Genomic DNA, 27807 nt, shown 5'->3' on the forward strand with positions numbered 1-27807 from the left:
TCAGGATGCTACAGTGAATTCGACTTTGGGCCAAATCTTGCTGGAAAAACAATGGCATGTTAACAACGCACGCAGTTATTAATGCGCAAATTGGCCAGCAAGTTCAGGAGATTAAGAGATAAGTCGTGAGTTTCGAATCTCCAAAACTTGCTCGTTGATTTACACCGCTCCGTCGATTACTTTGCACAAACGGCATCTCACCTTTAGCCTCCCCGTTATTTTTAAGAACTTGCTGAATTTGTACATTAATTACCCATTAAATTCACCGCAGAATGTTAAGGCTGGAACTTAACAGCATAAGTACCTTATTAACAATGTGATTATCTGCCGAGAAGGACAAGGGCAGCAGGCGCATGGGAACACCACCATCCCCAAGTTCCCCTCCAAGTCACATACCAGCCTTACTTGGAAATATATCGCTGTTCCTTCATCGTCGCTGGGTCAAAATCCTGGAACTCCCTCCCTAACAGCACTGTGGGAGTAACTTCATCACATGGACTGCAGCAGTTCAAGAAAGCGGCTCACCATCACCTTCTCAAATGCAATTAGGGATGGGCAATAAATGCTGGCTTTGCCAGCGATGTCCACATCCCAGGAACGAATTAAAAATTCTTTTACATAGAATTACATCGAATATACACCACAGAAACAGACCACGCGGCCCAACTAGTCCATGCCAGCGTTTACGCTCTACTCGAGTTTCCTCCCATCCTTCCTCATCTAACTATCAGCATAATCCTCTATTCCCTCACTCATATGCTTATCTAGCTTCCCCTTAAATGCATATATACAGGAAACTTTCTGGTATCCGGCACGGGCGGGACCGACGTGTTGCCGGTTCATCAACAATTCCGGATAACTGAATGCTATAGTAAAAGATACAGGCCTAGAAATTCAGTAAGGCCCCGCCAGGTCTTCAGCGCCCGAAATTTAGCGCTCGCCCGGATTCCCGCAGCGCCCGCCTGAAATTCAGTTGCGACGGGCCAAGACGGAGGCGGGCGCTACTGCAGGGTTTGGCCGCCTCGCTTGGGGCGATGAAAGTCTATTTCAGGCGTCCAGCTGCCGCTGCACCACCCGATGTGGTGCGGCAGGCTGGGGTACTGCAGGCCTCCTCCTTCTCTTAAGGAGGAGCTGCCTGCAGCCGTGAGATCGCCGCTGGATTCCCCCGGCAAATGAGCCCGGCACCACGGAGAAGTGCCGGGCTCGCGGGAGTCAGACAGCAATGCCGCGGGGGGGTGGTGCAGGAGTCCGGGGAGGGAGGTGCGGCCATGCGGCCGCCGGGAAAGCAGCCAGCCGCCCCTCCACCTTTATGCGCCGGCCTCTCGGAGCTGCAAGGCCCCGTTTTCCAAACGTTGTTTGCGGCTGCTGCGGGCGAGGCGGCCGCAACTGAATTTGGCCTTCGGAACGGAATCGCGTTGGAACCGGGGCGCTGCGCACACCGATGACGTCATCGGTGCCGGCGCAGCGCCACCGGCTAACGCCGATGTTAGGGCCCAACTTAATTTCGGGCACTAAAAAACTTCCGGCGCAACCCACTCTTTCGCCCCTAAGTGGGCGCAAACGCAACTGAATTTCTAGGCCACAGAGCTCAGAGCAACAAACCCTGAACAGCTTCAAAACAATCGGCACAAGTTGCAAGCGTCTCTGTAGCTTAGCAACAGCTTCAGCTACACCCTTGCACAGCAACAAATGGAGTAAAAAAAAGTAACTAAAAGTAAAAAAAGTTACCTGGACCGACTCCTGAATTTTGCCAGTGGATAGACCGTTCCGGTTAATCGAAAGTTTCCTGTACTATTTGCCTCAACTATTCCCTGTGGTAGCGAGTTCCACATTCTCACCACTCTTTGGGTAAAGAAATTGTTAATGCAATGCCAATCAACCTCTCTGACCCAGAAAGGGAACAATTTAAACTGTTCAATCTCATTGCTGCATGTAGTCCATTGTTGTTTGAGATTTTAAAAACGTCAAATTTTAAATTCTTAACATTTTTATCTTAGTTTTCCTTTTTGTCTCTTTTTTCTCTCTCGCTTAATACAATCTTTCTTTTCCTCTCTTTATTTCCCTTTCTGTGCCTGATTCAACTCGAATTCACCCTCCTTCTCCATCGTTGCTCTGTTTCTTTGTCAATCTTTTAATCTCTTTCTCAATCTTTAAATCTCATTGGGTAATGAGATACACTGTTGGTCCCGCCGTTCACTAAGGTGCCAGATGCCGTTATCAACTCACATTTCCAGCAAGTTACGGCGCAAAAATTTTGAGCTGAAGGGTGCAGGAAAAAGTCTAACTTAACAGCATATGCCGCGAGATGTCCTGCTCCAGCAAGATCTGGGCCTTCTGTTGCATTAGCACTACATGATCTATTATGTGAAATGGAGCAGAAGTATGTCTCTGCATTATTGTACTATGTAGTGTGGCCTCTGAAATAATGCTTGAAATTATAAGCAAGACCTTTTGAGCTTTGCCTCAGGAGATAAGACTTAACTTGATAAGACTGACCAGAACTTCTATCTGCAGCACATCTTTCTTGCCAGTCTGCTTTCCTGTACAAACATCTGGCTGGCGTAATTGCTCCAGTTTTATGCCAAATCCTAATGATTATGACAGGAAGAAAAGTCTGGTTCATCTGGAAGCAACACACAAATCACTATATTAAAGTTATATTCTGTAGGCACTGCTCAGGCCAATGAGCAATGTTTTGCACGTGTTCATTTTTCAATCTACTTCTGCCTATTGAATATGTTTTATATCGTTTTTACCGAGCCAGCCAGCAGGTTTCAGAAAACTCCTGTCTCTGGGCTAACCAGTTTTTCTTTCACCAAACACCCCAGGAGTGATTACGTCAGTATTGGTGATGCACTAAAAAGCAACCTGGTGGAACTCCAGGACACAAACACCAATGTGGGGCTATCTGCAATTCGTGAGGTCCGTCCATCACCTGGACTTGAGTACAACTTCAGCTTTTCCATTTTTAAATTGGAGCCACTGTGACAATAGCATAAACAGAGCATCTCATTGGCAGTTTTAACAGTAAAATATATAGAGCTACTTCAGGTACATAAATGGAGTCCTAGGGGTCTGGCAATCACATGCTTCTTAGTTAACTCATTACTCAAGGTTGCAGAACACAGACCATTTCATTTTAGGAATCTGCAACTAATCATTGACGTGTGTGTTTCTCATTTACTTTTTTTAAACTAACAACAGTGATGAAAAACATTAGATTTGTTTAATTTCAATGTGAGAAAGTGCTATATAAACACAAGTATTATAACATTCTTTGTCAAAGCACTTTTACACAATGAATTTATTTGTGGAGCGTAGTTACAGCCATTCTGTACTCGCACAATGGCACACAGTAACGAGACAAATTAACATCTGTCTTTGGTGGTATTTATTGATTGAAGGTAGAATGTTAGTCAGGACTTCCTGCTCTTAATGTCCATTTGAACAGCCAAGAACTTAGTTTGGAACATCTCATCCATAAGGCGCCAAGGGCTTCTATTTTTGTGCAGAAAAATAATTTACTGTATATAAATGGTTCTGTTCAGAAGCTTTGAAAATCTCCATGTTCACCAGATTAAATGAAGCAATCTTCATGGAAGTTTTTTTTTTTTTTTTTTTTTTAAGTACTATTATCTAATTGTTTCTGTAAGATTGCTAAATAGTTTAAAATGGATATCCTATTTAACCTCAGACTGTCAATGGTTTTTACATTTTTTTTATTGAATTATTCAATTCTTCTTTTCTCAAGTATCAGGTAAGTTTTGGCAGCATCTACTGGTAACCTCCATTTCTATTGTACAGCTCACAGTTTGAAAACCTTCCTTGGGAGAATCCTATAAATGAGAAAGTGAACTATTCCGTAGAACATAGTTATCAATTGATCCCAGTTTTAATAACTGTACAGAACTTTGCATAATAATGTTGGTATTCAGAAAATCTTAGCTAGCGTCACAAACTGTTTCTTTGTGGCTTGGTTTGTATGAAAAAATGTTCTCAACTCTGATACAATAAATTTCTAGACATGTGAAAAAAATATAATCAAACAGAATCAGGTGTCAGGATTGGCTCAGTCAGTAGCACTCTCACTGCTAAGCCAGAAGGTTGGGGGTTCAAGCCCCACTCTAGAAACTTACGCACCTGACCAAGACTGGCACTTCAGTGCAGTACTGAGGACATGCTGCACTGTCGGAGGTGCTGTCAATTAGATGAGAGGTTAAACAGAAGTCCTGTCTGTCCCCTCAGATGGGCATAAAAGATCCCACGGCACCGTTCGAAGACCACCAGTGGTGCTTTCCCAGGATCCTGGCCAACACTTAGCCCTCAACCAACACCTAAAACATTTAATTCATTACTATTTGTGGGATCTCTGCTGTGTGCAAGCAGCGTTGCTACATTACAAGAGTGATATACCTATCAATTCCTCCAATAAAAGGCGAAGAGTTACGAAGGTGACTAAAGGTTTTTATTGACTACATAACAGCCCACTCTCGTGGGTGATCCGATCCAAGCAGGAGGAATACCAGCCAGTCGCTCACCTTTATACCTGGCCTGGTGGGTGGAGCCAAGGCGGAGTCGGCAGTGGTCATCCCAGGTATAGCAGTGTGGCAAGAGGCGACCTCGTACCGTGATACAATAGTGGTCAGTGATACAGTTATAACGAACAGTGGTGAACAGTGCTAACTACTAACAGTGATACGATAGTGAACGTGGTTTACCACATTCACCCCTTGTTTAGAATTAAGTCCGGCGGGGTGAAGTGTACTACCAATTCTGGTAGGTCAGTCTGTCCGGAGGCTTCGTAAGCCTCTCCGATCGCCGCAGCGGTGGTGTTGCCTTATCCGGTGCTGGTGCCTTATCCGGTGTTGATGCTGGTGTTTGCGTGGTCGGCGAGGGCTCGTGGGGTTCCGGCATGCCGTCTACCTGGACTGAGGTTGGGGGGGGTGGTGGTGGTGTTTCCGGATCGGCTGAGGGTGCGAGGTCTCGTAGGGAGACAGTGTCCTCCCGCCCGTCTGGGTACGCCACGTAGGCGTACTGGGGGTTGGCGTGCAGGAGGTTCACCCTCTCGACCAGGGGGTCCGTTTTATGGGTCCTCACGTGTTTCCGCAGCCAGACCGGCCCCGGGGCGGTCAGCCAGGTTGGTAGAGTGGTTCCCGTAGTCGACTTCCTGGGGAAAACGAACATTCGTTCATGGGGGGTGGTGTTAGTGGCCGTGCAAAGTAATGACCGGATGGAGTGCAGCGCTGTCGGGAGGACTTCTTGCCAGCGGGAGGTTGGAAGGCCCTTAGACTTTAAGGCTAAGAGGACGGCCTTCCATACCGTCGCGTTCTCTCTTTCCACCTGACCGTTACCTCTGGGGTTGTAGCTGGTGGTCCTGCCTGTCGCTCTCCACCTGAAAGGGGATGGACTCGTCCACTGCGTGCATCGTGGCCTTGGCTATGTCTCCCTTAATGAGGGAGAAGGCCGCGCACGCCTCCTCCGTGAGGGGGAAGGAAGTGGCTTTCAGGAGGGGTCTGGCTTTGTCCGCGTAATTGGGTACCCATTGGGCATAGTAGGCGAAAAGCCCCAGGGTTCTCCTAAGTGCTTTAGGGCAGTGGGGGAGGGGTAGCTCCATGAGGGGGCGCATTCTTTCTGGGTCGGGGCCGATGATTCCGTTCTCCACTACGCAGCCGAGGATGGCAAGGCGCGTGGTGTTAAACACGCATTTCTCCTTATTGTAGGTGAGGTTCAGCCGTTGGGCCGTACGGAGGAATTTCTCCAGATTCGCGTCATGTTCCTGCTGGTCGCGGCCGCAGATAGTGACGTTATCTAGGTAGGGGAATGTAGCCTGCAGTTCGTTCTGGTCAACCATCTGGTCCATCTCCCTTTGGAAGACCGAGACCCCATTAGTGACACCGAAGGGGACCCTAAGGAAGTGGTATAGGCGCCCATTCGCCTCGAAGGCGGTATACTGGCGGTCCTCAGGGTGGATAGGGAGTTGGTGGTAGGCCGACTTCAGGTCGATGGTCGAGAATACTTTATACTGTGCAATCTGATTGACCATGTCAGATATGCGGGGGAGGGGGTATGCGTCCAGCTGGGTATATCTGTTTATGGTCTGGCTGTAGTCGATGACCAGGCGGTTTTTATCGCCGGTCTTTACGACTACGACCTGGGCACGCCAGGGGCTGCTGCTCCCCTCGATAATGCCCTCTTTCAGGAGGCGCCGCACCTCAGAGCTAATGAAGGCTCTGTCCCCGGCGCTATACCGCCTGCTTTTGGTAGCGACGGGTTTGCAGTCAGGGGTAAGGTTAGCAAACAGAGAGGGTGGCGGGACCTTGAGGGTGGAGAGGCTGCAGGTGTTACGCGGTGGGCGGTTTAACGTTTGCTGGTTGTTGACTGTGAGTGGGGGGAGGGGTCCACCGTATGCTAGGGTTACGCTTTGGAGGTGGGATTGGAAGTCCAGCCCTAGTAGGACGGCAGCGCAGAGATGGGGGAGGACGAGGAGTTTAAAGTTTTTATACTCCGTGCCCTTAACCGACAGGGTCACGACACAGTAGCCGCTGATGTCCGTGGCGTGGGACCTCGATGCCATCGAGATTCGGCTGCGCGTTGGTAGGACAGAGAGGGAGTAGTGGCTCACCGTGTCTGGGTGGATGAAGCTCTCCGTGCTTCCGCTGTCGAACAGGCAGGTCGTGGCGTGGCCGTTCACTTTGATGTCCATCATTGACTTGGACAGATGGTGCGGGCGGGCTTGGTCCAGGGTGACGGAAGCTAGTGTGTAGCTGAGCGAGTCGTTGTCATCTGCGGGCGAGGCGGTCGGGCGTGGTGAGTAAAATGGCGTCTCCCACGAGGTAGGGCCCCATGAGGCACTATTGGGGTCGGTTGCCTTAATCAAAGATGGCCGCCCCCATGACTCATGTGTGGGGATGCTGGCCTCAGTTGCCCTAAACAAAGATGGCCGCCCCCATAGTTCGCATGCGGCACTGCTGGCCTCTGAGGATCCGCTCCTGCAGGCCTTGGAGAAGTGGCCTTTCTTCAGGCAGGTTTTACATATGGAGTTCTTGGCTGGGCAGCGCGACCTCGGGTGCTTCTCCTGGCCACAAAAAAAACAGCCGGCGGCCCGATCGCGGATGCCCGATGTCGGGGCCGGTGCCGGGGGTGGCGGGGCCGGTCGGGTCCGGGACGCCGACGCAGAGGTAGGTCCCGGGGGCGGCGCTGGGAAGGGTGCTGTGGTAGGGGTCGGGCCCGAGTCCCAGGGTCGCGAGCAGTACCTGGTGAATGCTTCCTGATCTTGGTGGGCCACTTCCAGGGAGATAGCGAGGGCTTCAGCTTTTTCCATGCTGAGGTCTTTAGCTTCCAGCAGTCTTTGCCGTGAGTACTCGGACCGTAGGCCTTTCAGGAATGCGTCGCGGATATTATCTTCAGTATTTTCGGCTGCCGACACCGATTTAAAGTCACAGTTCCTGGCGAGTGCATATAGCGCCTGTGAGAATTCGGCTACTGATTCTCCTGGCTGTTGCGGCCGTGATCTTAGGAGGTGCCTAGCGTACATGTAGTTTACCGGGGTCCGGTACTTCTGTTTCAGCAGGTTGATGGCGGTCTCGTAGGTAGTCATGTCCTCGATGAGAGTGTATACTCTCGGGCTCAGTTGTGCCTGCAGGACACTTAGTTTGGATGCCTGAGGGACGCTGGATTCTCTCAGGTATGATTCGAAGCAGACCAGCCAGTGTTTAAAGTCTGCGGCTGAGTTTGCTGCTCGTGGGTTCAGGTCCAGGTACGGCGGTCTGAGGGCTCGCAGCCAAGCTGGCTGGTGTGGCTGTGCTCCTGGGAGCTGCGCTGGTGGCTCCTCCGCCGGTTGTGACTCGTTGTCGGACATCATTAAATTTAGTCAATAAAATTGATATACCTATCAATTCCTCCAATAAAAGGCGAAGAGTTACGAAGGTGACTAAAGGTTTTTATTGACTACATAACAGCCCACTCTCGTGGGTGATCCGATCCAAGCAGGAGGAATACCAGCCAGTCGCTCACCTTTATACCTGGCCTGGTGGGTGGAGCCAAGGCGGAGTCGGCAGTGGTCATCCCAGGTATAGCAGTGTGGCAAGAGGCGACCTCGTACCGTGATACAATAGTGGTCAGTGATACAGTTATAACGAACAGTGGTGAACAGTGCTAACTACTAACAGTGATACGATAGTGAACGTGGTTTACCACAAAGAGTGACTACACTTCAAAAGTATTTCATTGGCTGTAAAGCACGTCGGGATGTCCCAAGGTTGTGAAAGGCGCTATATAAATGCAAGCCTTTCTGCTTTTTTTCCTTGTTAAAACAAACTGTTACAGGAGGGTACAAAACTCTCAATATTTCATAAATACAATGGCCTGAAGTGGAAAAACTATAGCAAAAGCAGTTTCTTTTTTTTAAAAAGCCAATTACATTTCATTACATCAAAGATGACTGTTGGCACTTTTATAAAAGAAGTTGGTTTTCTTAACTTTTATTTTTGATCATGTCTCTGTGAAATGCTTTGGGATGTTATTCTCCGTTAAAGGCACTATAGAAATGCAAGATTTTGTTGTTATATCATAATATATAAGTACATACAAGCATAAATTTTAGGAAACTACAATAAATCAGTGAGCAACTGGTGGGTGGCATTTATTGGTATTTTAAAGTATCTCTATGAAGGTTGTAATATATTTAAGTGAGGATGTATGTGCGAGTCAACATAAAACATGCCTTGGATTTTCAACATCTGGTTTCTTCCCGGGCCTTCTGGATTTATTTCTATTAAGTGAGCAGAAATTCAAATCCAAAAATTTCTACTGACACACATCATATTTACATTTATTAATCCAACAAATTCTTCAAACCATCTTTAAGTAGCATTGTCACAATTCTTAATATCCTTAAATTCTCAAACTTGTAGAAAAAAAAATTGCTGGTCTTTGCATTCCCAGTATGTGAACAAAACTGCTAACAAATTAACAAGATGGCTGATCACATATTCATAATAGAACATACCCAAAAAATTGCCAATAGCTTATAATATGTGGAAATAGGCTTTGCTGCTAACAGGGATGGGGCTCACTGTTCCTTCAACCTCGGGCACCTAGGTTCCAACCCTGATCAAACTGATAGGATGAAGCAAAGGTTAGAAGCGTGAGCTACGGTGACTAGTAATCCTTACTTTAAATGTAAACAAAAATTTGACTCCACCCCAATGCAACATTAAAAGACTAGAACAACTGTGGATTTCTCAATAATGATGGAGCAATGAGGTCACATTCAACAACCTGTGTGTGAATTTAACAGCACATCCAGGCCAAGGAATGCAAGGTCGGTAAAAATTCACCTCAAACAGTATATAAAATTATGTTGAGTACAGGTACTATAATCTAATCTCAGTAGAGATAGAAACATAGAAACATAGAGATAGGAACAGGAGTAGGCCATTCGGCCCTTCGAGCCTGCTCCGCCATTCAATGAGATCATGGCTGATCTTCGTCTAAGATCATAGCTGATCTTACCAGTTCAGTACCCCGTCCCCGCCTTTTCTCCGTAACCCTTAATCCCCTTAGCCTTCAGAAATATATCCAATTCTCTCTTGAAAATATTTATTGAATTAGCCTTCACAGCCCTCTGTGGCAGGGAATTCCACAGGCTCACCACTCTTTGAGTGAAGAAATTCTTCCTCATCTCTGTTTTAAATGATTTGCCCGCTATTTTTAGACTGTGGCCCCTGGTTCTGTGCTCCCCGGCCATTGGAAACATTCTCTCTGAATTCAGCCTGTCCAGGCCTGCCATAATTTTATATGTTTCGATGAGATCCCCTCTCAATCTTCTAAACTCCAGTGAGTACAAGCCCAAACTATTTAATCTCTCTTCGTAGGTCATTCCCGCCATTCCAGGTATCAGCCTGGTGAATCGCCGTTGCACTCTTTCCATGGCAAGAACATCCTTCCGCAGATGGGGCGACCAAAACTGTACACAATACTCCAGATGCGGTCTCACCAGCACCTTGTACAGCTGTAGTAAGGTATCCCTATTCCTATACTCGAACTCCCTTGATATGAAGGCCAACATACCATTTGCCTTCTTAATCGCCTGTTGCACCTGCATGCTCTCCTTCAGTGACTGGTGCACAAGAACACCCAGGTCCCTCTGCACTTCCCCATCTCCCAATCTATTGCCATTTAGATAATAATCTACCCTCCTGTTTTTACCCCCAAAGTGGATAACCTCGCATTTATCCACATTATAGTGCATCTGCCACGTATCCGCCCATTCCCCCAACCTGTCCAAATCGCACTGTAGCCTCCTGACATCCTCATCAGAGCCCACCCCTCCTCCTAGTTTAGTGTCGTCAGCGAATTTGGAAATATTGCATCCAATTCCCTGATCCAGATCATTTATATATATTGTGAACAGCTGGGGTCCCAGGACAGATCCTTGCGGCACCCCGCTGGTCACTGCCTGCCACTCCGAAAACGAGCCGTTTATTCCAACTCTCTGTTTTCTATCCGCCAGCCAGTTCTCTATCCACGTTAATACTTTGCCCCCAATTCCATGAGCCTTAATTTTGCATGATAATCTTTTGTGTGGAACCTTATCGAAGGCTTTCTGGAAGTCAAGGTACACCACATCCACTGGCTCTCCCCCATCTATTTTACCAGTTACTTCCTCAAAAAATTCCAGCAGATTAGTCAAACACGATTTACCCTTTGTAAATCCATGTTGACTCTGTCCGATCCTTTCCCCATTTGTCAAGTGCTCCGCTATTTTATCCTTAATAATGGACTCTAGCATTTTGCCCACAACCGATGTAAGGCTTACTGGTCTATAATTCCCTGCTTTCTCTCTACCCCCCTTTTTAAATATTGGGGTAACATTAGCTACCCTCCAATCCACGGGTACTGTTCCCGAGTCAATGGAGTTCCGGAAGATGATCCTTAGAGCATCTGCTATCTCCAGGGCCACCTCCTTAAGTACCCTAGGATGTAGTTTATCAGGCCCCGGGGATTTGTCGGCCTTCAGTCCCCTCAACATACCCAACACCATATCCCTAGAGATACTAATTTCTGTCAGCTCCTCCCTCTCATTAGTCCCTATGTTTGCCGATATTCCTGGGAGGTTATTTGTGTCCTCCTTTGTGAATACAGAACCAAAGTATGAGTTTAATTGGTCTGCCATTTCCTTATTCTCCATTATATATTCTCCCGAATCGGACTGCAAGGGACCGACTTGGGATTTTACCAGTCTTTTCCTCCTGATATACCGATAAAAGCTTTTGCAGTCTGTCTTTATGTTTGCTGCAAGTTTACTTTCGTATTCTATTTTCCCCTTCCTGATTAATCCCTTTGTCCTCTTTTGCTGTATCCTGTACTGCCCCCAATCTTCCGGTCTGGTGCTTTTTTTTGCCAGTTGATATGCCCTTTTTTTTGATTTTATGCTGTCCCTAATTTCCCTCGTTATCCACGGTTGAGTCACCTTTTTAGGTTTATTTTTATGCCAAACCGGTATAAACATGTTCTGGAATTCTTCCATTCTATCTTTGAATGCTTGCCATTGTCTATCCACTGTCAATCCCCCCAGAAACACCACCCAATCAATCTTACCCAATTCCCGTCTCATACCCTCGTAATTCCCTTTATTTAAGTTCTGGACCTTAGTCTCTGATTCAATTTCCTCACTCTCCATCTTGACTGAGAGCTCGATCATATTATGATCGCTCTGACCCAAGGGGCCTCGTACAAGAAGATTGCTGATAAGTCCCTTCTCATTGCACAATACCCAGTCTAAAATGGCCTGATCTCGAGTCGGCTCCTCGACATATTGGTCCAGATAACCGTCCCGAAAACATTCCAGGAATTCCTCCTCCTCAGAATTTTTACTAATTTGGGTAGTCCAATCAATATGTAAATTAAAGTCACCCATGATGACAGCTGTGCTCTTATCGCAACGCTTCTCTAATTTCCCTTTTTATGCCTTCCCTCACCTCCATATTACTATTTGGAGGCCTATATATCACACCCACTAACGTTTTCCTCCCCTTGCTATTTCTCATTTCTACCCATACAGATTCCGTTTCATCCGAGTTAATATCCTTCCTTTCCATTGCATTAATCCCCTCCTTTACCAGCAATGCTACCCCACCTCCCCTACCTTTTTGCCGATCCTTCCTAAATATTGTATATCCCTGGATGTTAAGTTCCCAGCCTTGCCCACCCTGCAGCCACGTTTCTGTAATCCCAATCAAATCATACTTGTTTACCTCTATTTCCACAACTAATTCATCCACCTTGTTCCTAATGCTTCTAGCATTAAGATACAAAGCCTTCAGGCTTGCTTTTTTCACACTCTCATTATGAATTAGTTTGGCCCTTTGTGTTTCTCTCCTTTGCTTATTGCTTCTCACCTTTCTACCATCTATTTCTGACTTCATATGACTTCCCTCTTTTCCACTACCTAGGTTCCCATCCCCCTGCCAAATTAGTTTAAATCCTCCCGAACCGCCCTAGAAAATATTACCCCGAGGACATCGGCTCCCTCACAGTTCAGGTGTAGACCGTCCCCTTGGTACAGGTCACTCCTCCCCAAGAACTGGTTCCAATGCCTCAAGAATTTAAATCCCTCTCCCTTGCACCACTGCTCAAGCCACGTATTTAGCTTATCTATCTTACTCTCTCTAAACTTATTAGCTCGTGGCTGTCATTTCTAAATTGTGCTCCAGAACTAGCCACGCCTCTAGCCAAGCTGTTCCAGTATAGCTAGAACACTGACATCTATCCAACAATGAGTAAAACTGCCCAGGTATGTCCTGTCTACAAAACGCAGGACAAATGCAATCCGGCCAATTACCGCTCCATCAGTCTACTGTCAATCATCAGCAAGTGATGGAAGGTGTCGTCGACAGTGCTATCAAGCAGCACTTACTCACCAATAACCTGCTCATTGATGTCCAGTTTTGGTTCCGCCTGGACCACTCAGCTCCAGACCTCATTACAGCCTTGGTCCAATCAATGACAAAAGAGCTGAATTCCAGGGGTGAGGTGAGAGTGACTGCCCTTGACATCAAGGCAGCATTTGACCGAGTGTGGCATCAAGGAGCCCTAGTAAAACTGAAGTCAATGGGAAATGGGGGGGAAAACTCTCCACTGGCTGGAGTCATACCTAGCACAAAGGAAGATGGTTGTGGTGGTTGGAGGCCAATCATCACAGCCCCAGGACATCGCTGCAGGAGTTCCTCAGGGCAGAGTCCTAGGCCCAATCATCTTCAGCTGCTTCATCAATGACCTTCCCTTCATCATAAGGTCAGAAGTGGGGATGTTCGCTGATGACTGCACAGTGTTCAGTGCCATTTGCAACTCTTCAGATAATGAAGCAGTCCATGCCCGCATACAAGACCTGGACGACATTCAGGCTTGGGCTGATAAGTGGCAGGTAACATTCGCGCCACACTAGTGCCAGGCAATGGCTATCTCCAAAAAGAGAGCATCTAACCACTGCCCCTTAACATTCAATGGCATTACCATCGCTGAATCCCTCACCATCAATATCCTGGGGGTCATCATTGACCAGAAACTTAACTGGACCAGCCACATAAAAACTGTGGCAACAAGAACAGGTCAGAGGCTGGGTATTCTGTGGCGAGTATCTCACCTCCTGACTCCCCAAAGCCTTTCTACCATCTACAAGGCACAAGTAAGGAGTGTGATGGAATACTCTCCACTTGCCTGGATGAGTGCAGCTCCAACAACACTCAAGAAACTCGACATCATCCAAGACAAAGCAGCCCGCTTGATTGGCACCCCATCCCCCACCTTAAACATTCACTCCCTCCACCACCGGCGTACCGTGGCTGCAGTGTGTACCATCTACAAGATGCACTGCAGCAACTCGCCAAGGCATCTTCGGCAGCACCTCCCAAACCCGCGACCTCTACCACCTAGAAGGGCAAGGGAAGCAGGCGTGTGGGAACACCATCACCTCCAAGTTCCCCTCCAAGTCACACCATCCTGACTTCGAAGTATATTGCCGTTCCTTCATCGTCGCTGGTTCAAAATCCTGGAACTCCCTCCCTAACAGCACTTCACCACACTGCAGCGTTTCAAGGCAGCAGCTCACCACCACCTTATCAAGGGCAACTAGGGATGGGCAATAAATGCTGGCCTTGCCAGCAACGCCCACATCCCATGAACAAATTTTTTTTTAATTAAAAAGTCGTGGGTTCAAATCCCATTCCAGGGTTTGAGCATATATTCTAGGCTGGTACTTCAGTACAGTACTGAGAGAGCGCTGCATTGTTGGAGATGCCAACTCTCAGGGGAGACGTTAAACCCAGGCCCTGGCTGTTCTGATGGACACAAGAGATCCCATGATACTTTTCGAAGAGGAGCAGAGTGTTCTGCTGGTGGCCTGGCCACCATGTATTCCTCAGGCAACACCAGCAAAACAGATTATCTGGTCATTTATCTCATTTGCCATTTGTGGATTCCTGCTGTGCATAAATTGACCACAATGTTTGCCTAAAAAAAACTTCAAAAGTAATTAATTGGTTGTGAAACATCCTGAAGGCATGCAAGGTGCTATATAAATCAATCAGAGTTCCTCTGTTCTTAAGCATGAGATGAGTCAAATCTTCCTCCAATTGGATGGTCAGAAAGCTAAGGCATAATTTTTGAACCCTGCCAAAAACTCTACCCCCTTGCCACTGTCCCCATCCGCCGCCTCAGGCTGAACTAAACTGTGGCATCCACCACGATCCAGAGGTGAGCTTCAAATCCCACATCCTGCAGGGAGGTCGAGGTGGATGAGGAAGGATAATGCTTCATGGTTACAATCATGGAGGATGTTATTTCTGACACTAATTGGGTCCATTTCCGACCTACGGTAGAGGCGGAAGACTGAAGAGATTCAAACATGGAGTTACGGGAAAGCTGGCCATGGATTTCGGAAGTGATAATACATTGAAGAGGGATTGGAGATGGGTTGTAGTTTGCAAAAACAATATTCAGAAGAAGTCATGCTAAGGAAGAGCAGTAAAAAGGAGTGTGAGTGTTTAACAAGTACGGAAAGAAAATGGGTAGTAAGCAGAAGCAAATGAAAGAAACCAGCTTCCACTGAATTGGTCCTAACCAACCACCTTAACTAGTTACAGAGTTAAGCAGTCTTCATAACTTATCCTTGGAGATAGCAACATGAATAGACTTCAGAATGCAACTTGCATAGGGGATTGGGTAGCAGTGAGTTACACCACAGTCCTTTCACTTCTAGGGTCAGAGTTCAAATCCAGCTAACACTGACAGGGCAAAAGTCTCCTGGCCACTGGTTAGAATGGTCCGTGCTGAAAGAAATGTGGACATTTCCATTCACTATGAACATTTTTTAAAGTTATACTCCCCTCCCTGAAATTGTGCTGGCCTTTTAAGTCTATTTAATACAAGATACAGTTTTTAAATTGAAAATGAATTCTGGGGTCTTGATTCTGGTCATTTTTCTTTGCCTCGCCCCATTGCACCCCTCTAAAGTATATGCATTACTTCACAGCAAAAAAATTCAACCCTTAATCAACTGTTTCACTCAAAGGCCAGGAGACTAGCAGGAGAAACAGAAATACCACACTGATATAATAGGAGTGTTCACCATTTTACCCTGCATCTAATTTGTGCTAAACTTAAAAATCAGGAGTGCTCAAAATGGTCAGTGGGTGCAGAAAATGGGAAAATGTTCAATTAAACAGGCAAACGGCCTTTCTCATCTATATAATCTCGTGCAAACAAGCATCCCAGGTAATACCAAAACCAGGATGGGGTGGGGACTTTACTCAGCCTTCTATGCTACTTTGTAGTTCAGAAGGTTAATTTCAGTGTTCCCTAGAATGAGATAAAAATAAGGCCTCCGAATAACTTATTAAGTTTATCCAGTTGGTAGCCGAGTCATACAGGCTAATCTCAGGTAACTGAAATGACTGAATATATTTATGAAATGTATTAGCATTTTATATTTGGAAAAATCATATTAAAGTGATTTCATTGCGTGTCCAACAATACTCCTTCAAAGAAAATATCCAAACATGCGCACACTCGCAAAATTAATGTATCCGTCATGTATTCTGGCAAAAACAAAATGTTATACGGCCAACATTTTGAGCAGCATTCATTTTCTCCATAGTTAATAGTCTGGTGTAGGATATGATGGGTTTCTTAAAGGAGGAAATTCCACAAGCAAGTACAACACATTAGTATTTACGACTTTATCTTTGTAAACACGTCAGTACTTACAGGATGACATGAAGTCCTGTAGTCATTCTATCAAGAGGACTGCTAGCACCAAGTTCACCACTAGTATCTTCAGCAATAGGTTACAATTGTAGGGCGACATTCTTTTTTGTTAAAACTTTTGCTAAATATTTGCCGTGCTATAAATATTTGCTGTGCTATAAATAAGGCACACAGCTATTCTTAACATTTAAGAGTAGTTATTTCATAGCCTTATATTTAGAGCCACATTTAGGCATTGACATCTGAATAGTCTACAAATTAAATTTTTTTAGTTTTCTGGATTACATTAGAAAGGATATTTTAATAGAACTAACGTGCAACACATTACCTAGGTGTACTCACCAAACAATGTAAGTTTAAGTATCCTACTACATTGGGTAGCAAAGGAGAGATCCGAGCTATCGAATATGGTTATAAGGTCTCCATCTGCAACAAGAAAAACAGAAGTTATTCAAGTATTATTGAAGACCACAAGAATGAAGCAGCACATCTTGTGCAATAAAAAACAGAAATTGTTAGACATGAATGGGTCAGTCAGCATATGTAAAAAGAACAATGGGTTAACATTTCAGATGTATATACACCTTCAAAACTGAAAACTAAAAGACAAAGCAACCAATTTTGCAAGGTTGGAAAAGGAGGAAGACAGGAGACAGAATCACTATATGCTCCATTTCATAGTGAGGACGTTAATAAACTGAATGACCTGCAAACTGCTTAATTGAAAACTGTTAGAGGATATAAAAGATCATCCGAGAGGGTGATGGGAAGATATTAAAACAAACGTTGTGCAAATTGCTAATAGGCTGAAAAGTCTTGGGAGAGGTGCAAACAAACACAAAGGCAAGTTGGAGAGAAAGAAAAAAATACAAACGAAACAGATCAGAAATGATAACAGAAAATACTGGCAAACACATTCCACCAATCCCGATATAAAGGAATGGGAAGTAAGAGCTAAGGTCTGAAGTCACTAAAGTCAATGGCCCAGAATTTGCAGTGGGTAATAACAGCGAACTACCAGCGTTCGCCATCATTACCCCTTTGAAACTGACCGCAACATCAGGATTTAACAGATGCGCATCTAAACACGGAAATCCTGAAGTTGCGGTCAGTCATTCACTGCTCCCACACTGGCTGTGCTGTGACCACCCCCATTCCCCACCCTCACAGCCGGCAATCAGTGTAACTGATGAAAACTTGGGCTTTTCCGCGTAATATCGTTGTTAAATACCCAATTAAAAGTTAGACCTTGTTGTATTAGGTGTAACTGGGGTTTTAACAGCTTATTGCCTGCCAAACAAACGTCCTGGCCCTGGAAAACACATTTTAATTTTGTGGAGTGTCAAATTGATCCATTATGATAAAAATTACAATTTTTAAGAAACTTAAAAAATATATTTTTTAAAGTTTGTTCATATTTATTTCAGGTTTACCACTTCCCCATGTGAGAGCCCAATCTTTGTTTTGCTCTCTCTAACATTTTTAAAAAGTCAGAATAAAAGCAACTTCTTCACTTCCTGCTTCGCTGTCTGTGAGAATTCTACATTGTGATTGGCTGCTTAGACAGCTTGTTGACATCACAGCAGCTTGCGCTATGGGAGTCCCACTATACTACACTGATCTCAATTGCACATCGAAAAAGGCAAACTTCTCGCCACAGAGATCCCGAGATCTTTGTGGGTTGCTTTCTTCGGGGCCCGTGGCAAGCGCCTTTGCTTTGCTGCTGACCGCAAATTCTGGGCCATTGACCAGAGAGCTGCAAAGTACCCAGCAGAAAGATGAGATACTGTTCCTGGAGTTCGTGTTGTGCCTGGTTTGAGGAGTGTAGGAGGCCAAAGGTGGAAAATTCAGAGCAGGATTAGAAGGGGGAAATTAAAGTAGAAAGCCACTGGGAAGTCAGAATCAGAGTTGCAGGCAGAACAGAGGTGTTCAGTAAAGCAGTTATCTAATCGGCATTTGGTTTCCTCAGAATTGAAAAGACTGCGCAGTGGGCGGCAAATACAGTGCATTAGATTAGAAATAGTACACAAAAATTGCTGTCTCACATGGAAGGATAGTTGGTGGCTCTGGACAGTGGTGTGGGAGGAGGTAAATCGACAGGTGTCGCATCTCCTGTGGTTGCATGGGAAAATGCCAGAGGGAGGAAGGACAACTGGAATAAGTACAAATTGTGGGAGCTTTTTGGAGGGGAGGGGGAAGCAAGAAAAGAAATTGATAGGATCAAGATTCCAGAATCATTTTATTCAATTTATAAACAGTTTTTGGTACTTTTATTAATTCCCAACACAATTTCCAGGGGCAGGGAAAAAGCAATTATTTCAAAATGTGCTTTCATCTTGATATTTCACCCTTCAACTTGACAGCTTTTGAGGCACTCACTTCCATTGCGAAAAGTAGCAAATCATGGAACTGGTACGGCTTGCAATAGCTGAACTAATGATCGATGGTTGTGCTTTCAAGTCCCACTCGAGGGACTTGAGCACAAAATCTAGGCTGACACATCAGCGCAGTACTGAGGGAGCACTGCATTGTCGGATGTGCGGTCTTTCAGACGAGATGTTAAACCGAGGCCCCGTCTGTTCTCAGTTGGACATAAAAGATTCCATGGCTCTATTTCAAAGAAGAGCAGGAGAGTTCTCCCTGGTGCCCTGGCCAATTTTTATCCCTCAACCAACACCTAAAGTTAGATTATCTGGTCATTATCACATTACTGTTTGTGGGACATTACAACAGTGACTACACTTCAAAACAAAGTACTTCATTGGCTGTAAAGTGCTTTGGAACGTTCTGATGTCATGAAATATGCTATATAAATGTTGAATTTCTTTCAACAGCAACATTTCTTCATATTTCACATAATACATAGTACGGCCACTTATTATGAACATGAAGCATTACAATAGCTATTATTTCACAATAAATCATCTCTTTTTGTCTGCAAACCTTACTATGTTATGGCTTTATCGTAGCAAATGTTGGAGTTATGAGAGCTGCTACAAGGTTAATTAGGAAACAGAACTCAAAGTTTAATTCCTCCCCAAAAATAAATGACCAGATGGACTGCAATGGTCTTTTCTGGCCCTTTACATTCCTTAAGACCATTTAAGGGATGCAGAAAATAAAGTACATTAATAGGGAAAAAAACAGCAAGACTTGTACCACAATAGCTACACAGGGTGAAACTAGTCTAAATGGTAAACAAATATTTTGAAAGGAGGGGAAGGAATGAACTTCAATTTATGTACAACTTTTCACATCCTCAGAGCATCCCAAAGCCCCGTCAGCCGTAGCTCAGTGGGTAGCACCCTTGCCTCTGTCAGAAGGTGTGGATTCAAGTCCGACTTCCAGAGACTTGAGCACAAAAATCTAGGCTGATACTCCAGTGCAGTACTGAGGGAGTGCTGCACTGTCGGAGGTGCTGTCTTTCTGATGAGACGTTAAACAGAGGCCCCGCCTGCACCCTCAGGTGGACATAAAAGATCCTATGGTACTATTTCGAAGAGCAGGGGAATTATTCCCAATATCCTAGTCAATATTTATCCCTCAATCATCATCACTAAAAAAGAGTTTATCTGGTCATTATCACATTGTTGTTTGTGGGAGCTTACTGTGCGCAAATTGACTGTGGCGTTGCCTACATCACAACAGTGACTACACTTCAAAAAATACTTCATTGACTATAAAGCACATTTGGGACAACCAGTGGTCGTGAAAGACGCTATATAAATGCAAGTCTTTCTTTCTTCTTTCAAAGTGCTTCACCACTAATGAAGTACAGGAAACTTTGGTTTATCCAGAGGTTATATGTCCGGAATACTCGATCTAACGGCAAAAATCAGGAGCCGTTTTCTATAAGTTTTTTTAGTTCTCGTTGCTTTTTTTCCCCCCAGTCAGGCACTGCAAGGTCTGTAGCTATAGCAACAGCTTCAGCTAGAAACGCTTGCAGCTGCAGCCGACTCTTTAGAAGCTGTTGCTAAGCAACAGTGTTTGTTGTCAGATACGGAGATGAAAACCTCCGTATGCTTCAACATTAACTTTGTATGTCCGGCAGTTTTGATAGATCGGCAACAGCTTGGTCCCGTTGGTGCCGGATATCACAAAGTTTCCTGTACTTTTGAAATATAGTCATTGTTATTATGTTTGCAAACAGCCAATTTGTACACACCAAGGTCCCATAAAAAGCAATGAGAGAAATGACCAGATCAGCTGTTTTGGTGGTGTTGGCTGAGGGCTAAATGTTGGCCAGGACACTGGGAGACCTCCTGTGCTCTCCTTCAAATAGCGCCATGGTATCTCGTTCCTGAGCAGGCAGACGATAAGATGACACCTCTTAGCCTAGATGATGTGCTCAAGTCTCCGGAGTGGAGCTTGAACCCAAGACCTTCAGACTCAAGAGGCAACAGTTCCACCACTACAGTTAAAAACTAGTAGGACAAGAGTCATACAAAATGTAAGTTGGAGATGAATAAAAAGGATTATTAGAAGTAACAAAAAAGGCAAATTACAGATACAAGCAATAGCAATCCAAAAAGTTTTTATACTACGCTTGAAGCTGGCAGTGTACTAAACAAGAGAGAAGGGATAATTTTGGAAAATATATTACAGTTGATTTGGAAAAAAAGATATTTTACATTTTTAATACTAGCCTTTACAAATTAAGACTGTGGTCAAATTCCAGATTGGGACATTTTGGCTCAAGAATCTAAAGCATTAGCACAGGTCATCAAAAGCTGATTGTGTTCCGAAAAAAGAACTGAATGTCCAAAAGGAATCTGGGTCAAATTGGATAATCCTCAAGGAAATAGTTAAGACTCTCACAAGGTATGCAGAGAATGAAACAAATGAAGAATAAAAGTTAATTCCACAAGTCAATTCTGCCAAATCTGATGTGCATTTGGAATAGTTTGCCCACCAATACCCATTTTAATTGAACAATTTAATGTTTGGCCACCAAATAGGTACAACAAAGCCACTCCAAGCATTAAAATACAAAAGCAAAATACTGCAGACGCTGGAAATCTGAAATAAAAGCAGAAAATGCTGGAAATACTCAGCAGGTCAGGCAGCATCTGTGGAGAGCCTGACGAAAGGTCATCGACCTGAAACGTTAACTCGGTTTCTCTCTCCACAGGTGCTGCCGACCTGCTGAGTATTTCCAGCATTTTCTGCTTTTATTCCAAGCATTAAATGTTCTTTAAAAGTCGAACACTGCTTCAGACCACTCCTGGGCCTCCCACACACTATTTTCCTCCTAATCAATCTTACTCACGAAACAAAGACCAGGTGAAAAGTTACTAAGATGAAAGATAAGTAGAAAACAAAGTGCTATGTATGTATAACCATGATGCAAGAGTTTTTAAATCATGTGCTCCATGTTTCATGGAGGCAACATCAAATTATGTTCAGATTACATGAACCATTTTTGTTTTCAAATATATATTTAGGAATGTTCAAACCATAAAACATTAACAGATATGCATTATGTAATGAACTAATTATCAAAATACTTCTCAGATGTATAACAATTAAATCACAGAGGAATACAGTGTATCATTAAACCCTTTTATTTTACCTCTTTACCTGATTGATATGACTGTACTTGATTTTTTTTTTTTTAGTATTGTATATAGTACAGGAAACTTTGTGCTATCCGGCACCGACCTGTTGCCGTCCCATCAAAACTGCCGGACAAACCAGCGCTAATGTTGAAACATACGGAGATTTTGAGCTCCGTATCTGGCAACAAACCCTGGCAACAGCTTCTAAACAGTCGGCCGTACCTTGCAAGCGTCTCTGTAGCTTAGCAACTGCTTCAGCGAGACCTTGCAGAGCCTGACTAGTGAAAAAAAAGCAACAAAAAGAAAAAAAACCTAACGAAACGGCTCCTGATTTTTGCCGGTGGCTCGAGCATTCCGGACAGTTAACCACTGAATAAACCAGAGTTTCCTGTACAACAGAAGATATTCTGAAGCTCTGTGGGAAAGGACTTCTATCACAAGTTAATTCATCCATTCACTTTTGAATACAAATTATATCCCTCAGGTCTTCATGATGCAACCTCCATTTACATGAATCCACTTTAAATCAATGTCCGGTATATCGTGGATGTTGCTCTAGAGTGAGCATGCATGAATACCATTTCAGAGTCAAACCGTTGCTCAGCCTACATATAAACATGCAGTTTACATTTCACAAATCATAAAAATCCCATGTCGTTAATCAGCTAATTCTACTAGCATGTTCGGTATACAGCTTCTTGAACGGATACCTCCAACCTTTAACAGACAGGGAACATAATTCTACTGGTTAATAAGTAGTACCAGTAATGCTTAGGAAATATCCTCTCAATTATCTGAACTTGTAGCAACCTATTTTGCCATGGGGAGAGAGAGCAGCAGGCCTTCAGAAAAAAAGTAATAAAAATGAGGGTGGCTCAGTGATGCAGCATGTTTGAAGCTCCAAAGCATGGCCTCAGAGTAACGGGCTGCAGGTTCATGCCTGCAGTCCACCACTCTCCTCTCAGCAGCACGGCTGTGATGCCATGGTTTCTTGAGCAGTATGTAACTGAACCAACCAGGGGGCAAGCAACCTTAGATTTGGTCCTGTGTAATGAGACAGGATTAATTAAAAATGTCCTAGTAAAGGATCCCCTTGGAATGAGTGACCATAACATGGTTGTACTCCATATTCAAGTAGAGGGTGAGAAGGTTGGATCTCAAACAAGCGTGCTGAGCTTGAATAAAGGAGACTATGAAGGTATGAGCGCGGAATTGATTAGAGTGGACTGGGAAAATAGATTAAAGGGTAAGACGGTATATGATCAGTGGTGTACATTTAAGGAGTTATTTTACAACTTCCAAAAAATATATATTCCACCGAGGAAAAAAGGGTGTAAAAGAAAAGCTAGCCATCCGTGGCTAAGTAAAGTAATTAAGGATAGTATCCGACTAAAAACAAGGGCATATAAGGTAGCCAAATCTAGTGGGAGGATAGAAGATTGGGAAGTCTTTAAAAGACAGCAAAAAATAACTAAAAGATTGATTAAGAAAGGGAAGATAGATTATGAAAGTAAATTAGCAAAAAATATAAAAACAGATAGCAAAAGTTTCTATAGTTATATAAAAAGAAAAAGGGTGGCTAAAGTAAATGTTGGTCCCTCAGAGGATGAGACCGGGAAATTAATGGTGGGAAACATGGAGATGGCAAAAACACTGAACAAATATTTTGTATCAGTCTTTACGGCAGAGGACACTAAGAATATCCCAACACTGGACAAACAGGGGGCTCTAGGGGGAGAGGAGCTAAATACAATTAAAATCACGAAGGAAGTGGTACTTGGTAAAATAATGGGACTCAAACCGGATAAATCCCCTGGACCTGATGGCTTACATCCTAGGGTCTTGAGGGAAGTGGCGGTAGGGATTGTGGATGCATTGGTAATAATTTTCCAAAACTCCCTGGACTCAGCAAAGGTCCCGGCAGATTGGAAAACTGCTAATGTAACACCCTTATTTAAAAAGGGCAGTAGACAGAAGGCTGGAAACTATAGACCTGTTAGCCTAACATCTGTGGTTGGTAAAATGTTAGAGTCCATTATTAAGGAGACAGTAACGGGACATTTGGATAAACATAATTTAATAGGACAAACTCAGCATGGTTTCATGAAGGGGAAGTCATGTTTGACAAATTTGCTTGAGTTCTTTGAGGAAGTAACATATAGGGCGGATAAAGGGGAACCGGTGGACGTAGTGTATTTAGACTTCCAAAAGGCATTTGACAAGGTGCCACACAAAAGATTATTGCTCAAGATAAAAAATCACGGGATTGGGGGTAATATTCTGGCGTGGGTGGAGGATTGGCTCTCCAACAGAAAGTAGAGAGTTGGGATAAATGGTTCATTCGCAGGCTGGCAATCAGTAACTAGTGGTGTTCCGCAGAGGTCAGTGCTGGGTCCCCAACTCTTTACAATCTATATTAACGATTTGGAGGAGGGGACCGAGTGTACTATATCAAAGTTTGCAGATGATACAAAGATGGGAGGGAAAGTAGTGAGTGAGGAGGTCATAAAAAACCTGCAAAGTGACATAGACAGGCTAAGTAAGTGGGCAGAGATTTGGCAGATGGAATACAATACTGGAAAGTGTGAGGTTATGCACTTTGGCAGGAAAAATCATAGAGCAAGTTATTATCTTAATGGCAAGAAACTGGAAAGTACTGTAGTACAAAGGGATCTGGGGGTCCTGGTGCACGAAACTCAAAAAGTTAGTATGCAGGTGCAGCAAGTGATCAAGAAGGCCAATGGAATGTTGGCTTTTATTGCTAGGGGGATAGAATATAAAAACAGGGAGGTATTGCTGCAGTTATACAAGGTATTGGCGAGACCGCACCTGGAATACTGCATACAGTTTTGGTGTCCATACTTAAGAAAAGACATACTTGGTCTCGAGTCAGTACAAAGAAGGTTCACTAGGTTAATCCCGGGGATGAGGGGGTGGTCATATGAGGAGAGGTTGAGTAGATTGGGACTCTACTCATTGGAGTTCAGAAGAATGAGAGGCGATCTTATTGAAACATAAGATTGTGAAGGGGCTTGATCGGGTGGATGCGGTGAGGATGTTCCCAATGATGGGTGAAACTAGAACTAGGGGGCATAATCTTAGAATAAGGGGCTGCTCTTTCAAAACTGAGATGAGGAGAAACTTCTTCACTCAGAGGGTGGTAGGTTTGTGGAATTTGTTGCCCCAGAAAGCTGTGGAAGCTACATCATTAAATAAATTTAAAACAGAAATAGATAGTTTCCTAGAAGTAAAGGGAATTAAGGGTTACGGGGAGCGGGCAGGAAATTGGACATGAGTCTAGGTTCGGAATGGTCATGGCCCTGTGGGTAGTGGAGCGGGCCCAGGGGCCGTGTAACCTGGTTCTGCTCCTACTTCTTGTGTTCTAATTCTGTGTTAGATTTCAGGAGATGGTTTTATTCCTGTTCCTGGCTGGGGTGGAGATCGCCTTTACAGAAGGTAAGTACTGCAGGAAATACAGGGACAGTGTGATCTCCTGGACGAGTTTCGATCGCCTAGATGGGTCGGAGAGGAATTTCCCAGATTTTTTCCTCCCAAATTGGCCATTGAGTTTTTTATCTGGTTTTTCGCCTCTCCCGGGAGATCACATGGGTTCGGGTGGGATGGAGAGTGATAGAAGATTTGAGGTTAGGATCAGATCAGCCATGATCTTATTGAATGGTGGAGCAGGCTCGAGGGGCCGATTGGCCTACTCCTGCTCCTATTTCTTATGTTCTTATGAGTGGAGACCAGACTCTTTCACAAGCTGGGGAGAGGAGGGGAAAACAAACTAAATTATCTGAGTTGCAGTCGTGCATCTCCCAGCTCAAAAGCAGGTGGTTTCGCAAAGATGGTCATCCAACCACTCTCGAACAGAGATAGTGCACGATCCAGGAAGAGGGAAAAAGGGGAGAGAGTGAAAATAAACTATGTACAAACCATTCCGATGTTAAAATTTTAGTCTCAAAGACTAAGTATGTAGCAGTTAATTTCAACCTTGCCATGCCTCAAACAGAACAGCATTTTAATTTTATACAGCAGTATTCCTAAAGAAAAGGAAAGCTTGCATTTATCTGGCGCCTTTCGCGACCTCAGGACGTCCCAAAGCGCTTTACAACCAAGGAAGTACTATTTGAAGTGGAGTCACTGTTGTAATGTGGGAAACGCTGCAGCCAATTTGCGCTCAGCAAGCTCCCACAAACAGCAATGTGATAATGACCAGATAGTCTGTTTTAGTGAGGTTGGTTGAGGGATAAATACTGGCCAGGACACCGAGGATAACTCCACTGAACCAAAGGGAAAGCAATTTGTAGCACTAATTTAAGTAGTTACGGTTAGCGAACATATTTAGATTTAAGCTTCTCTGTATTTTTTCTGAACAATATTCTGCACAATGTTAAAAGGCATAATGAATGAAATAAGTGCTTAACCGTACCTAATTTGCCAGACATACACCAATAAGCAGGTTATATAAAACAGTATGCCATGCAGATTTGTAACAAAGAGAATCGAGGAAGGCAGAAAAAAGTGCAAGGAAAAGTTACAGATGCAGAAACACGCTTACCTTGTCTCTTCCTGTTCCTTCAAAAGGCAAAACAAACTTACAACCCTTTTAAATTTGATAAATATTATGAATTAAGTTGCAACGCCCAACAATTGTTGGTTAAAAGTGGTCAACATAAATTGTTTTGAAGACCCTCTTTTCTGAAGTGGTAATTAACATCAATCACATGTTTACACAACATTCATTGCATTTCAAAGTACAGTGCAATTCAGTGCTTGAAGTGCTTTGAGATTTTTCTGAGAGAGAGTAATGAGCTAAAATCACAGGTCATTCTTTCTTGCGTTTACTTCCACTCTTTGCCCCAATGTTCTGGCTTTGTGACCATCATGGAATCAGGTGGTGAATAGCGGCAGGCCACACCTTAAGTAGGCAAACCAAGTGACTGTTCTCCCTCCCTCTTGCTTTAAACTCCGTATTAGCATACGAGATCTAACCGAGCAATCCAGCTGGGCACTGCTATATTACTGAATCCAAATAGCCCAAAGCAAGCTGGCTGCATGGTCCTATTTTAAACTAATGCGCTTTCAGAAAGATCTTGACTATTTTTGATAGCACTCAATCACCCACCTTCATCTTTGTACTTGATTGTGACCTCATCATTGCTCTGAAGTTTCCCACGGAACACCCGCTGCATCATCAGTACTAGTTCATCATAGGTGATATCCTCATTGTGGATCGGGATCCGGCGAATATCATCACCTAACTGAGCTTTAATGATGAGTTTCCCACTCAGATCCAGTTGCCCATTCATGGTTGTCTCCTCTCAGGTTGTACACCTAGGATGTACAAATCACTTAATAGGTAATGTGACCTTATTAGGGGGTCAAAGAAATTTGCAGTTTCGGGTGTTAAGACACATGGTATTTACCCCAGAGTGTTAAGAAAGATTAGAGGGGAAATATGCTAAGCACTGACAATCATTATGAGGGAGTCAATGGACACTGGAGAAGTGTCAATAGATTACAAACAGGTCAATGTGGTGCCTGTATTCAAAAAGTATGGCAAAACAGCCACAGGCAACTACAGACCCATGAATCTTACTTCAATCCGGTGTATAATAATAGAATTGATTATCGAGAGTAAACTTGAGGATTATCTGTACAATAAGAACCTAGTAAACAGCAGTCAACATGGGTTCAGAAGAGAAAGATCCAACCTCCTTGACTATTCTGAGGAAGTGACACCCCAAGAGGACAGTTGAAAACCCACATTGTATCTAAATATCCAAAAGACATTTGACAAAACAGACACAGCGTTTTCTGTTATTACAGGCAACTACAGAGATATTTGTGCATAAAAGGCTACTGGAAAAACTCAAAGCTAAGTGGATACAGGAAATGTGGGAATGGATAAGAAATTGGCTGAAGTGTAGAAAACAACAGGTACTGTATTTGTTCGGAGTTATGTCAGAGTGGGGGGCTG

The 27807-nt window shown here is 44.2% G+C and overlaps 1 protein-coding gene across 4 annotated transcripts in view; it reads right to left on the reverse strand.

Annotated features, from left to right (window-relative positions):
• Positions 1–27807, reverse strand: part of tfg (trafficking from ER to golgi regulator) — a 183255-nt gene that overhangs the window by 131695 nt on the left and 23753 nt on the right. For all 4 annotated transcript variants that reach the window (XM_086006980.1, XM_086006979.1, XM_086006977.1 and 1 more), the window contains 2 exons: positions 26953–27161; positions 16609–16692 (listed from right to left, as the gene is read on the reverse strand). In XM_086006980.1, the coding sequence (XP_085863106.1) occupies positions 16609–16692; positions 26953–27136 (268 nt within the window). In that variant the 5' untranslated portion in view covers positions 27137–27161. The remainder of the gene's footprint in view (positions 1–16608; positions 16693–26952; positions 27162–27807) is intronic.

This window comes from Somniosus microcephalus, chromosome 14, assembly GCF_052327205.1.
Source record: "Somniosus microcephalus isolate GS21.2 chromosome 14, FLI_Smic_1.0, whole genome shotgun sequence".
Lineage (NCBI taxonomy): Eukaryota > Metazoa > Chordata > Chondrichthyes > Squaliformes > Somniosidae > Somniosus > Somniosus microcephalus.